This window comes from Gouania willdenowi, chromosome 6 (assembly GCF_900634775.1).
Source record: "Gouania willdenowi chromosome 6, fGouWil2.1, whole genome shotgun sequence".
Taxonomy (NCBI): domain Eukaryota; kingdom Metazoa; phylum Chordata; class Actinopteri; order Blenniiformes; family Gobiesocidae; genus Gouania; species Gouania willdenowi.
The window spans coordinates 57,506,382-57,521,067 of NC_041049.1; the positions used below are offsets into that span (position 1 = coordinate 57,506,382).

General features: G+C 36.0%; 2 protein-coding genes across 2 annotated transcripts in view; both read right to left on the reverse strand.

Annotated features, from left to right (window-relative positions):
* Positions 1–300: 300 nt before the first annotated feature.
* Positions 301–6,512, reverse strand: si:dkey-12e7.4 (C-factor). The gene is made up of 6 exons (XM_028450190.1): positions 6,049–6,512; positions 5,773–5,824; positions 4,204–4,391; positions 1,475–1,627; positions 1,275–1,385; positions 301–572 (listed from the first exon to the last, which is right to left on the reverse strand). The coding sequence occupies exons 1-6, from the start codon at positions 6,199–6,201 to the stop codon at positions 459–461; spliced, it is 771 nt and encodes a 256-aa protein (XP_028305991.1). The 5' UTR covers positions 6,202–6,512; the 3' UTR covers positions 301–458.
* Positions 6,513–13,328: 6,816 nt separating this feature from the next.
* The window catches only part of calb2a (calbindin 2a), a 32,205-nt gene continuing 30,847 nt past the window's right edge, over positions 13,329–14,686 (reverse strand). The window contains exon 11 of the mRNA XM_028449852.1: positions 13,329–14,104. Coding sequence (XP_028305653.1) covers positions 13,988–14,104 — 117 coding nt within the window. The 3' untranslated portion in view covers positions 13,329–13,987. The remainder of the gene's footprint in view (positions 14,105–14,686) is intronic.

Below are 14,686 nucleotides of genomic sequence, written 5' to 3' on the forward strand. Positions count from 1 at the left end.
CAATACTAGCGATGTCCCGATACAACTTTTTCACTTCCGATACAATACCAATATTTCAGCCTTGAGTATTGACCGATACCGATACGATACGATATCAGCACAAATCATACATGCCTTTATTACTCATTTTGTAGTGCGGAATGTTAGAAAAGGTTTAATCAAGTGATGTTACTCAAACAGAGAACAATAGTCAGCAACAGTAGGTATGAGAAAAATTACCCATTTATTATTAACCAATTGGTTACATACATTTTAACTTTCAACATAATATCTACAGTATACTACAATTGAATAAAAATAATATATAACGGAGATTTTAGATGCAGTTCGATAAAATCTGATATTCGTTTTCTGGCTGATATGGGATCAGAACACCACTACTCATCCATAGTAAATGGTTAAGCATTATGTCATTTAATACTTTTCTCTGAGTTGATTCATTTCTGGCATGGATGATATCACCATGGCAATGGCTCTCCTGTCAAGTTCAAAAATGATCCATGATCCTTTTCAGTCAGCCCACCAATCACAGACAACAAAGAAGCAACGCTATCCTCCGGGGTAAGTGGAGCCTGAGAAAAGAAGAAAAACAGAGAAACCATCAATTTTAATAATTATAATATTGGATTGGATTTGTATAGCGCCTTATTTCAGTCACTCAAAGTGCTTTACATGGCATCAGTCTTTCACTCCACACTTTAGTTGATGTTTGATGTTATACCATTTTAGCTGTGAAAACAGAAAAGTGCACAACATTTTCCTTTTTCTTTGCTGATACAGTATATGACACTGTGCTACTGATGGTGAATTGGACATTGCACAGTAATATGCCCGAGTATGACCTTTTCATAGAGCGCAAGATCATGACTGTACGCCAAAGCATTCAAAAGTTAGAGCTGTTTTAGCTGTTCGTGGTGACAATTGTGCCATTTGAAGACTCCAAATGGCACATTTGGAAATGCCTGGACATTGCCAGTTAAAAACAGCAACATCATTCCAATTTGGGAATGTCAAGGACAGGCGTGTTTCCAAAATCTGGGTGGACCTTAAAGCAAAAGATACCGGTAAGGGAAGCTAAGTTTGGGTTTCAAAACGGACCGCAGAGAGGACTCTACAAACTGCAGCTTTAAGGGGTTAAAGTCAAAACAGTCATCAGACACAAACGCACATTCTGGAATCTTCCAGAAAACATTATTAGTGAAAACTAACTTTGATTTACTTTCTTTGAAGCTTTTAGGAAATCACACACTCAGTTAATCAAAGGAGGCTCGTACCTGGACTCCACCCATGTCAGTGCGCACCCAGCCTGGGTGCACGGCCATGCAGAGGATGCCGTCAGCCTCCAGATCGACAGCCATGCAGCGACTGACCATGTTGAGGGCACTCTGAGGAGGAACAGCCCAGTGTGTTTCTATTCACAGGCTTTCCTGCTTTGCTAATCAAAGCAAATATTTGTGTTTTACAGTAATGCTACCTTGGATACCCTGTACGGGTACCATCTGAAGCTGCTGTCCATGGCCAGCTCTACAGAGCCCAGTAGAGAACCAATGTTAATGACCGCTGCCTTCTGGATTCCCATTCCAGCTCCTCCTCTGGATGCCGCTGCTTTCAGCAGAGGTAGAAATGTCTGCCACGGGCAAATAATACAGAAAGAAAGGAAATACACCTTAATTTGGGATGGTGGAATATTTTTTTTTTTTTGATGATTATGAATAGATTCTTAAATAATCTATTATACTTTTGTGGTTAAGATTTAGTTGGTGTTGCTGCCATCTGGTGGTTAGCTAAATTAAAAATGTATATGTACGTCGCTTTATGAGTCGACCTGTCCAATAATAAAAGAACAACGTTCAAATCCAAATACCTTTGTATACATTATATTAGAGCAAAGGTACTTTATGACCTCAATACAAAAACATATTCTCCATAGAGTATGAAGTCCTTACAAACCCCTTGCTTGCATCGTTTGTTTTAATAAGGATAACTTGGATACACAGTTCTCGCCAATGAAATAGCAAACATTAGCAAATGTTTGAATCTACCTCGCTTTATTAAGTCATGTAAAGGCTACTTTGTAAATCAAAATTTGATTAGTTACAGTGTAAAAATGGTTTTCTCTGTTACTTATTGTTTCACTTATTTTAATAGAAATACTTAAGTTGTTTATTTAAAACAATTATTTAGTACAGAGGTTCTCGACTGGTCTCACCCTGGGACCCACATTTTGCCACGGACATTAAATCGCGACCCACTTTTTTTTTTTTTTTTTAGAATTCAACCGACAAAATTTTGTTTATCAAAAATAGCTGTTGAAAACACACATATATAATCTTTTTTAAAACATAAATCTATATATTTTCCTGTGCAACATGCATTTCACAGCATGCCTGTCAAAAGAAAAGTTTCTTTCAACATAAAATACAAGTCCAACATGAGAGACAATAAGCATTTATTTATTTTTGACCAGCTGTCGGCGACCCACCCAGTACAGGTCCGCGACCCACTTTTGGGTCCCGACCCACTAGTTGAGAACCACTGCTTTAGTAATTATGCAGATAACCCTGAATACGTGGAGCACTCATGATAGCATAAGGACCGCAATAGCACATGTGCTAATGCATCCGGGCCTTTGTGTAACATAGTGCTAAAAAACTGTTTTAAAGCAGTGGTTCTTAACCTAATTGGAGGTGCATTCACACGTGTGTGAATTGGCCAATTATTACATTTTTATGAATGTACATATATTTATATATATAAATTTTTTATTTATTTATTTATTTTTATTTTTTATGTATGCTATCACAATTGATCTTTTAATAAACTAGATAATCATGGAAATTAAATTAAACTTCTGGCCCTGAAACTGGTTTGAATGAACCACTGGTTTAACGCAATGACTTCATCAAGACACAAACATCAGAACGGATCCCCATCCAACAACCAAATTTGGTCATTTTCATCACTTTCCTAAGTGGCTAGCTAATGTTTTTATCATTTTTTTTTTCTTGGGTTCGTTGTCGAGTGAGGTTTATGACATGCTGATCTTCTTGCAATCCTTTGCCATAGACATTATAGCCTACCCACAGAGACATTTTTTAGTCATTACATTTATGATTTTCACAGCATTGTTGCCTTACAGTCAGAGAAACCGTCCTTCAATGGGAACAGACGGTGAGTCAACACAAATCCACCCAGCTTACATCCTTTTGATCAGTGCCTCAATTTCTCCTCACACATGGTGCAGCGCTGAAGTTTGTCCTGAACTCTGAGGACGACTGAAAGCAGTCTCTGTAATAATATTCATGAAATGCAATATGCTGTGAGCCCAGTGAACCTCTACAGTACACTACTGTGCATCAACAACCCCAAACCCCTGAAACAGATGTGTCTGTTTCCGGGTCCATTACATTTCTCAGTTTAATTACATTTTAAATTACCCATGTTCAATTGCGATTACAGTGACAAGCATGATTTCCCAATTAAAATTAAATTACAATCATGTTTTTATCCTCAGAAAGTCAATTACAATTAATCACAATTACTGAGCCTGAAATAAATAACTTATCAAAAGTGAACCTTCCTCTTGAGTTAGCTTTCTGTTAGCATCTCTTATGATAATGGGTCCTAAATCAGCTGTAAAATACACTAAAAGCAGATATCTATCATGGCATTTCTTTATTATCCATTGATTACCTTATTAGGCTTCCTAATCAATGAAAATATAGGTTTTATTACTTTTAGTGTGGGAGTCTGAGACTTTTTTGTGTCATATTTATTTTAAATAGTAAAATGTGGGAAAGCTTGATATAAAACACATTTTAATAATTGTTAACTACATATGTGTAGAATTGTACATAAAACTGTAACATGGTTAAACTGTTTTGCGTCAAATTATAATTGACAATTTTTATAGAATTTTCATGGAAATTACAATTACAAAGTCAATTATCTAAACTCAATTACAATTTCATTACGATTACAAAAGTAACAGATTTTTTAAATTAAAATAATAATTATGCCATAATTGTAATTAATAATCAATTACGCAATTACAGTCATAATTGACACAAACCCTGGTCTGTTTTCAAGCAACTGGGAATTTCTTTTCTAAAGACGTCTCTGACTGAAAGCTCCATTAAAGGTGAAATGGACAAAGAACTGTTGAGTTAGCAGAAAGTAAGAGAGATCTGGTTTGAATATTACCTTAGTGATCATGAGAGGAGACACAGCATTGGTGTGAAAATTCTCTATCATCTTCTCGGCAGTAACAGACTGAAAATCAGCCGACACGTTGATCCCAGCATTGTTGATCAGACAGTTGAGACCTTTGTCTTGCACCAGCAGACCCACCTCCTCTGCAGACTTCTCTATGCTGTCCTGGTTTACCACATCTATAGTCAGGGGACAGGTCCAATCAGGGGTGTTAAAGTCCTTTAGTTCAGGGGCCACATTAGGCCCACGAAAATACTGGAATACTGTGCCCTGATTTTAACACTTCCACGTTTAAACGACTATACATTTGAAAGGTTTAATGCAGTGTTTCTCAAACCTTTTTGGCTCAAGCACCCCTTTTTTCTTATTTCTGAATCCAAGTACCCCCTTTATTCAACGACAACATTTTGCTTATAGAAAACTATTTTAACTATAGAACATAATGATAGAGCGAACGAGTGATAACACACATTTGAAAGAATCTCATTTTGTAAATAAGTGGAAAGAAACAGTATTTAGTGCAGTGGTTCCCAATCTTTTTTGGATTGTGACCCTATTTTCATATCAAGAATTTCTGGTGACCCAGAAAGTATAAAAAAAATACAGTATTTTAAGATTGTGTTGTTTTCATAAAAAAAGAAGAAAAAAAAGAAAAATAATTTTAAAAATGTCAAATTTTCAGGCGACCCCACATGGAGTCCTGACTCCAAGGTTGAAAAACACTGATTTAGTGACTCCTGAAAAGATTGATATCTATATATTTGATCATTTAAACTGACACTTTATTTGTTAATTTTCTACTCTCTCTCAAGTACCCCCTGTAGTGCCATCACGTACCCCCATTTCAGAAATGCATGCAGTTAAAGATATTTGGAACTGAGTTATGTGTTATGTTAAAATCAAGGCCTGTTGTGAATTTTTGGCCAATCACAACATCTTATTTTGTTATTTAAGTGTGGAAATTACTGTCAAAACCGGAAATTAAATAAAACCCACATATGGTCATGTTTCAGATGTTTATCTGACAGTTAAAAATCGAAATGTGTGATTACACGTGACAACAGAGATAAATATATAAAGTACAGACTGTCAAAGCATTATTTTGTTTCAATGACAGAGTTAACTTTCACCGAGTAAATGTGTGAATGTTACATATTGTTTGTATAGTCAGAACATATTCAATCAAAAAACATAAAAAAATAAATAAATAAAACTTATAATAAAACACATTTTCAAACAAAAAAGTTTACTTCAATAGAAAAAAAACAACTTTTCTATTAAAAAAAATAACCTTTTAAATTAAAAAAAAGTTCACTTCATAAAAAAAAAAAAAAAAAACAACGTTTCAATCAAAGAAAAAAAGTTTTCAAATGCAATTTTTTGGGTTTCATATATATATATTTTTTACATTCAATCATTTTTTTTCTTTGAGTGAACATATTTTTTTATTAAAGTGATTTTTTTTTTTTTTTTTTTTAATTATAATTATTATTAAATAACAAACACACAGATCCACCTCCATTAGAACACAGCTGTGGGGGGTTTGTGGGTGTTTCTTACCCAGGGTGATGATGTGAATGTTGGGATACTTCTCTGCAAGTTTCTGAAGTTTCTGCAGGTTTAAATAAACATACATTATGAGACAACAGCGGCCACTAGCGGCTGAGAACTATTACTGACCGTAAACGTGTCATTTTCACACCGTGTTTTAAAGGTCGTGTTATTAATAAAGTCCCTCTCTGTCAGTCACATTATATTATATATTATGGTTAACAGCTGTGTCCACATTATATTATATATTATGGTTACCAGCTGTGTATCTTTGTGCTGGTTTACCTGGGCGCTGGAGGGGTTTCGGGTCGTGGCGATAATCTTCCCCGGGGAGAAAGCTCCACTGGCCAGGCTGTCTACCAACTGGAGGCCGATGCCTCTGCTGGCCCCCGTCACCAGCACAGAGCCACACTTCCTGAAGTTCATCGCTCCGCTCATTGTTGGTTCTCCGTTTAAAACCCGTAACAGACGTGGCTCGGTGCTTTCACGCACTTTCTGGGGATTATTAACCTCTAAACAACACGAGTATAATAACGGAATGGCTATCCGTACGTAGCCGTACGGATAGCCCCCGGTACTATTTTAGGGTTAGTTAGTCCGTAACGTAGTTTAGGGTTAAGGTTACGGTTAGTCCGTAACGTAGCTTTAGGGTTAGGGTTAGGATTACGGTTAGTTAATCCGTAACGTTGTTTAAGATTAGGGTTAGTTTGTCCGTAACGTGGTTTAGTTATCTACGTATTAATAGCAAACAAAAGTACTGGCCAATGAGAGGCGCTCACGTGACCTAAACTGGCCAATGAGGGGCGCTACGTATGATACAGCTACGTACGCATAGTCACTGCCTTTATAATATGTGACTGCTTTCTTCCAGCAGGAGGCAGCATTTCTCTACCATAGAATCCCGGGAGCAGAGGATGGAAACTATGGGTAAACAAATGACCGAGTACTGTAGGCTAGTGTTGTCTTTATATGCAAATTGAATTGAATGGAATTTATCACTAATGTTGGTATTTCGCATTGTATTTTTTAAAAAAAATATATTTTAAGGTACTGATTGTTAATTTATCAGTTTTTTTTCTCCTTATTCTGTTTTGTGCTTATATTGTGTATTTCTTGAAGTCCAAACAGACAGAAGATGTTATTGCCAGAGGTGGCAAAAGTACTAGTCTTCAGTACTCAAGTAAAAGTATAGATACAGTATTGAAGTTGCTCCCTTACTTGAGTAAAAATAAAAAAGTACATGTTACTAAATGTACTTAAGTAAAAAAAAAAAATAAATAAATAAATGTCCCTTCAATAATACGAACTCGCAAATTCCATATATTTTCATTTTAAGAACTTGTACAATACTGGTAGGTACATGGAAACAAGTCAAATCTGTTACCTTTGAAAACCTGGAGAATTTAGCAGTCATAATAAATAAAATTTGTTATTAAAATGCAAATGCTCAATAAACCCAGAGCAGCTTTGACTTTAACATTTTTAAGAACTTGTAGAAAACTGGTACATGGAAATAAATTAAATCTGTTACCCTTTCTGAACACTTAGAGAAATTAGCACTCATTTAATTTGTAAATAAAAATGTTTAAGGGGAAAAAAAAATGCAAATACTAAATGACAACCAGGCCAGCTTTGAGTTTAACATTTTTAAAAACTTGAACATGTTAACCATAAAACTAAGGGACCTACATAACAGAAAAAAGCTCAAAATTGTCCTGCAGAATAATTTGGATGAAAATTGAATTACAGAGAAATCATTAACTATTTGGTATTAGCATATAGCAGTTGCAGGTAAAACACCTTTGGAAATCCTCAGTGAGTTGTTTACATGTAGAAGTTGAAAGTAGGGTTGTAGTATCGTATATAGCCCCCAAACTACCACTGGTTTACACATTTTGTGTTTGGGGTTTCTACATACCAAAATCCTACACACAAACGTCATTGTTTTTGGATTAAAGGGAGAAGCTGTAAATACTATATATATTTTAAATGATTTGACCTTTTTTTTATTTTGTGATTTACTATCAATGGGGGAAAACTGACCATTTAAAAAATGACTGGGAAGTTTGTAATATTATCTTGGAAATGATTTATTAAATGCTTTCATTTACCCCCATGCAGAGATTGGCTCACATCACATGGAGAACACTATGCTTCCCTGCCAATTCACCCAGAACAACAAAGCTTAGCAGAGTTGAAACTGCAGCCATTTTTTTACTTCCTTGTTAAAGAATATTTTATTGTGTTACATAAAACACACACACAAAAAAAAAAAAACGGAATGTCACCATAAGCAAAAGTACACAATTTACAAAATGGGCCAATACACTGAATTCACGATACGATAAATAATAATGAATTGAAAATGAAACATTACTTTTGGAAAATAAAAACATGTTTTTTTTTTTTTAAATTGCAGTTGAAAAATACCGCTTTTATCTGACTAACTCTAGGCATACAGAATGCTACTTTACCATAGATGGTTTAATATCGCGATATCTTGTCGCATGATATGTTGTCCCATCTTTAGTAACAAACTATCCAGATGATTTCATTTATAATGCACTTTTATTTAAACAATCCTTGTCAAAGATTTTTAAAAATTACGCTACAAATCTAATTTATTTTATAATTTGTTCATCTCTCAGGGCTTATTCGGTGTCCTAGGCAAGAGTGAACTTTGAATTTAGAATAATGCATTATAATACAATATAACACCTATAAGTACGGTGGAAATGTCTCGAGGGAACAACAACATCATTGATGCAAAATCCAAAAGCAATGCAAAACAGTGCAAACAAAAGTTAAAATAAAGTACAAAAGTTTCAGTAGAAAGAAAATTCTACTTCCCTGTTTGGTTTTAATAGTCAGTAACACAGATCTTAAAACCAAAGAACACAATGTGCAAACAACACAATAGAATTACATAGAATAGAACAAGAATTAAAATAAATATGAACATAAATATGAGCAGAAGATTAGCTGGTATAGTTACAGATTTTTATTATTAATATTTAATTAAGAGAAAACATGTACAGTGATTGTAAAGGGTGTGTTTCACGTTTATTATACCTTTTTAAATTATTATAAAAAAAAAAAAAATTAAAAAAAATGAGGGGAAGTACAATTTGGTGTCCCTCCAGCAGATGGCGCCCTTGGGTGCCGCCTGTGTTGCCTGTAGAAAGGCCGGCCCTGATCGCTTACTTTTGACCTCATTGAGCTTGTTTGAGTTATTTGACGCTAATTAACAGCACACAATTGTTCTCACAATTCAGTAACTGTCACACACTGAACATCACTGTATTGATTGCCTAACTGGTCACTTAAGGATCCTCTTTCATATGCACTTCCGAGCTGTGCAGTATTACCTAACAGGAAATAAACATTATTAGACCACTGGGACTTTGTATGTCAAAGGACAGTAGAGATCTCCAACATTTATACCAGGAACTAGTTTCATGTTTCTAATTTCCTGTGGGTTGGTAGAAATGTGACAGATGTTAGCAAGGTACACTATTCTATCCTTATTAAAATGATAATGTATATTTTTCACACGTGTTTACCAAAATAAAAAGTTGATGCATTTGTGTGTAAACTAAGGGTAAGTGCGGCAATCCATGTTTTTTTGATACTATTATCAACTTTTGTCAACTTTTTACTATTAACACTAAAAATGTTCATAGCCATAATTTTCCAACTGTGATAAAGTTGCATTTTTTAACTAAATCTTGGCATCACAACCTGTAAGTAAACTAAAACTTATAAACATATCGATTGTTTGAGTACATATGGATGGTTTTTACAAATCCTGAGAAGTGCCTGTGGTCATTAACATCACTTCTATGGAAAACTGCTCCTTGAGGGAGTATCCACTTTGAATTACTTGATTTAAAGAAATATTTAATTTAAAAAAACAACATTTCTTTCATAGATTAATAAATCATGCTCCTTATCGTCTTGCATCCTTTCTCTTTCTTTGCTTCATTGCTTTATTGGCATCTTTAATGAAGTGTGCATCACTTAGTTTTGCTCACAGTTACTTTCTCCCTTTTGGTCATTAATTAATGAATTAACTAAATAATCAACCCCAATCGTGACGTAAGATGGAACAATATGACGCCTATTTTAAAGAATAAATGTGCAGATTTGCCTTTTGCTGCAGCTATTATGTATAAGTTGTTGAGCCACATTTGACTTTAAGTTTTGGTTAAAGTAGGAGGTGGAGCTCAGTGAGCAGAAGTATTCTTCCAAATTCGTGTATCATCCGTTCATTTGTTTTTCATTATGTAAAAAAACCATTAAAAAAACAAAAAACAAAACACTCATTATTTGATATTTGTTTCCAGAACCAAAATTTAAAAAAAAAAACGGAAAACGCCATGTTTTTCAAATTCAAGCTCGTTTGCTTCCGTACAGAAAACAAAAAACAAACACCTTTATCCATTTTTGTGAATCTGTAGTATTTTTTTTAATTTTATTTTTGTTGGTATTTTGTCTGTTTTTGTAGTCATTTTGTGTATTTTTCTTGTTGTTTTATTTGTTTTTGGAGACATTTTGTGTATTTTTGCTCATGTTCTGTAAGTCTGGAATCATTTTGTGTATTTTGTTTTAGGAGCCAAACAAATTGAGAATGAGGGCTACATGTGCCCATATGTGATCCAAAGCCACAATCGAGGTGAGATAGTGAAGAATGGTTATACGGTTCATTTACAATCATGGATGGTAGCCTCTGTCAAACAGACAGGAGGCTGGGCTGAGGTTTCCTTTACGATTGACCAGAATTGACAAGATTAGAAATAAGTTTGTCAGAGGAACAGCAAGAGATCCGATTAGGACATGTGCAGAGAAGCGATAATGGATATATCGGACAAAGGATGGTAGCAAATGAATCTGCCAAGTTGGAAAAAAAGAAGTTCCACATTTATGGATGTTGTGAAGAAAGAGAAGTAGATGGTGGGTTTCTGGATTGATTGCAAAACAATGAAGGGGAAAAGGAAGGCAATTGGCCTGGAAATGTAAAAAAAACTAATCAAGGTCCACTTCTATTCAGTTTTTAAAAAAAGAACTTTGTAAAGATTCAAACTTCTGTCAATGGCTGTGTTTGTGCATTGCAGTATTGTAAAAGGGACACAGAAGCGCCACATTATTATTGATCACAGGTATTATTACTGATTGCATCTTCATCCTCCCATCATGTTTAAGGAGTCTTTTCCACAACTGTGCTCCATTAACATCAAGTTCCCCATTTCAACACACCTTCCCATTCATTTCTACCTGACACTCTGATGACAGAATTCTGCTTGAATCTTGTAAAAAAGCCCTTTTTAGCCCTCAAATACAAAATGTAAGTAGGTAAATAGGTAGTAACTGTTTTAAGCAGGATAGACAGCAAGTATCTTCATTGTTTTGTCTAAAAAATGGTCATGAACAAACATGACATGTTTTACGTAATGTAAGTTAAAGTATTTTTTGTCTTATGTCTGCATTTGCCAGCAATGATAGAGTATGCAGAATTATTCTGTATGTTAATTTCACTACAGAAAATTGAGCATCGCGTTAGTTCAGGCAGGCATAGAAGTCAAGCTAGTCCCGCCCCCTTCATCTGTCAGTAGCTGTTAACAACTGACAACATCCATCCCCTAATCAATTAATCATCCAACTGATCATATTCTATGCTTCCTATTGGTTAGAGTTGGTCGAGGCGCTGCATTTAAACCACGGCCACACGCCTACTTCCTCATGCTTCATCTGCAAATGCCTCGCAACCCACCCCCACCCTAGCTCCTCCTCTTCTGTCTAATTAAACACTGTCTTTTGTTGCCATCTAAACATCTGTGCTTCTGTTTCAGGGTGTCTTGCTGACCGCTCTCTCTGTTTATGCCTCTCCATGTAGCTCATGGAAAAGCGAATGGGAGCTACTTTCGCTTCGGGCTTTCCACGCAGCTGCTGGAATGTACAGAGAGGTCCCAGAACAGAGCCTTACCTCCAAATCTAAATGCATGCTATATAAAGCTATATGACTAAAGTGATCCAGACTGAACTAGATGATATCTGCAAATACATGCAAGACATTATGGTATGTGCTATGCTATTTTCTATGCTACATCCCGTTAGATCTCGGAAGCTAAGCAGGTCTGGGCCTGGTTAGTAGTTGGATGGGAGACCACTGAGAATTCCAGGTGCCACAGTGGGGGACAGTCACCCCAGTGGTATCTGTCATTGTGTCCTTGGGCAAGGCACTTAACCCACATTGCCTTGTATGAATGTAGTGAGTGAGTAAGTGTTGGTGGTGGAGGGGCCGATGGCAGCCTCGCTTCCGTCAGTCTGCCCCAGGGCAGCTGTGGCTACATCAGTAGCTTACCACCACTAAGTGTGGAGTGAAAGCATAATCCCTTAATTCTGTAAAGCAACTTTGAGTGTCCAAAAAAGCGCTATAAAATTGATGCATTATTATTATTATTTTAAGGACATATAATTCTATATGAATATCTATATTTATCAACAGAACATATTCTTTTGAGCTCAAATGAGCACCCTTTTGGCACGGCAATGTGTCTATAAAGATTTAAATGCGTCTGATTAATTGATGCAAGTTTCCACTGGCCCCTCAGTGCGATGGTTGCTGTATTATTAAGAAAGTGTTAAAAGCATGTCAACTCAAGTGCAAAGGCTTTACTTGAAATTTCATGTTTGTGCTCCTTCTCTGACAGTAACAGCTAAGAATCCACCCCCCGACTGAAGTCAGCTGGAGTGGGGGAAGATTTTAAGAGCCCAATTCTAACCCAATGAAAAAGGAGGGGTTGTCAGTTTAAATTACTGCTCAAGTTTTGTTTTGTCCTAATGTTTTATTGCTGACTTTATGTAACGGGCTCTGCACCGTGTTTTTTTTTTTTCCATCTGACTTCTGTCAAATCAGGTAAGAGCTTATTGTACCTAATGACCTGTTAGAATTTTTAAAAACCAAATATCAGGCCACTGTTGCCGTATCCCATCTTTAAATTAATTCAACCAAATTCACATCCCGAGGAAAACAAACAAACAAACAAACAAACGACTTGAACGGCTTCATAACCTCAAATGGGAGGTGTTTAGTTATGCTGTATCTTCTTATTCATGCAGACAAAAAAAAAAAAAAACACAGACAGTGCTGGCAAAATGCTGATTCAGCAAATTCACTTCAGTCATCGCTAAAGGCATTTTAATCATGCTACAGTGAGTAAGGCTTTATGCCGTGAATAAACGTTTGAATCTATGGTGGAGCTAAACCTGCTACATTCTTTATCTGCTTCTCAATTCTTTTACAAGCCGAGCAATACATTTAAGCGTGTTAGATAAGATGCAGCTACTCAGCACTTCCTATCACCATCTTTTTAAGCCTTGTAACAAAAGCTTTAGTTTAAACTGCAGCACATGTGCAGCATTTGTTCATTATTTTAATGATGGGGCTGCCGAACTGTAGTTTAGGAGTTTGTTCAAATCAGCAGAGAATGTGAAGAGTTGTTACACAACACTGAAAAAATCACAGCAAAACATGAAGAATCAGACTCAAAACGAAACAGACATGATTTTATCTTAAGATATTTTTATTATTATTTCCAGTTGACAGCATCAGCCAAAGACAAAAATGTAAAATGAAAACTATACCCAGGCAGAAACACACAAGGGCTTCATGGATTTAGGAGAAATAGAGGTGTGTGAAACCAATGCCAGGTCCATCATTTCAAACATATTTTGCCGTATCCATTGACTACACATCTTATCTATTGCAAAAAAAAATCGGGGGGGGGGGGGGGGGGGGGAAGGCTCTTAAAGCTCGGGTCATGATTTTTCTTGCTTTTCTGCATGAATATTAGGTCAAACATCTGTGGAATTTTGGTGTTTTGACTTTTAATCAGTAATTGCAAGTCAGGCACAGCACAGGTGAGAGAAGGGTGTAGTGGGAATCACTGGGAGTACAGACTGAGAATGAGAAAGTCTAGTGTTGGAGGATCAGGTTGAAGACAAAAGAATGAAAAGATGAAGAACTGTGCAGCTGACAGTGGTATCTATTCTGCCATATTGCCTCAGGAAGTGGGAGGGGGTGAGATCTGGCACATGCACCTGATAAATGTTGCCACTTACATGTAGGGGAGCGGGGGGGGGGGGGGGGGTGTTTTGGAAAGGAACAGGACAGGACAAAGAGAGAACTTGATGGTATGCGAGAGAAAAAAGAAGCAGAAAAAAGTCACACAAGTGGGTCCTTGCAGAGGACAATTTCCAACTCGCCGCGGTAAAGCTTCCCTCCATCAGAGAGGCTCATGATGCTCTTTTTGTACCCGGTGAGGCTCTCTGGATCCACATCCTAAATAACACATGGGTATGAATTGTGTGCACTGGAAAAACAGTTACTTATGTTATACTGCAATTATATTATTGTTGAGGGCTATTGATGCCTTTAACCAAAATTATAATACTCTAAAGGTAAGTAGCACAATAAAGCAATAACTTTGTGTTTTTTTCTTTTTATATCTCATTTACATACGCATAAATTTAGTTTTTAATGCATGGTATTATGCCCCTAGCATTATATCAACTATATGCAGATGACACACAGGTCTATTTATCTATTAAATAAAACACAGCAGCAGCTAAAACTCCAATTCTGTCATGGGAACATAAAACCCTTGAAAAGCAGTCATTTATTTATTCTTAGAATACAACAAAGATTATTCACTTTGGTTCACAACACATCAAATATAAGAGAAATCCTCTATTTTTGTTTATGAATGGATATTGGGCATCAAGTCAGATTGGACTGACACACTTGACCACATAAGACCTAATAAACATATTCAAATCTCTTGCAAAAGTCAAAATAAAACTATACTGATAGAAATGATTGAGTTTAAATAGCTCAAAAATGAATGGGGCTTTCTAACGTACT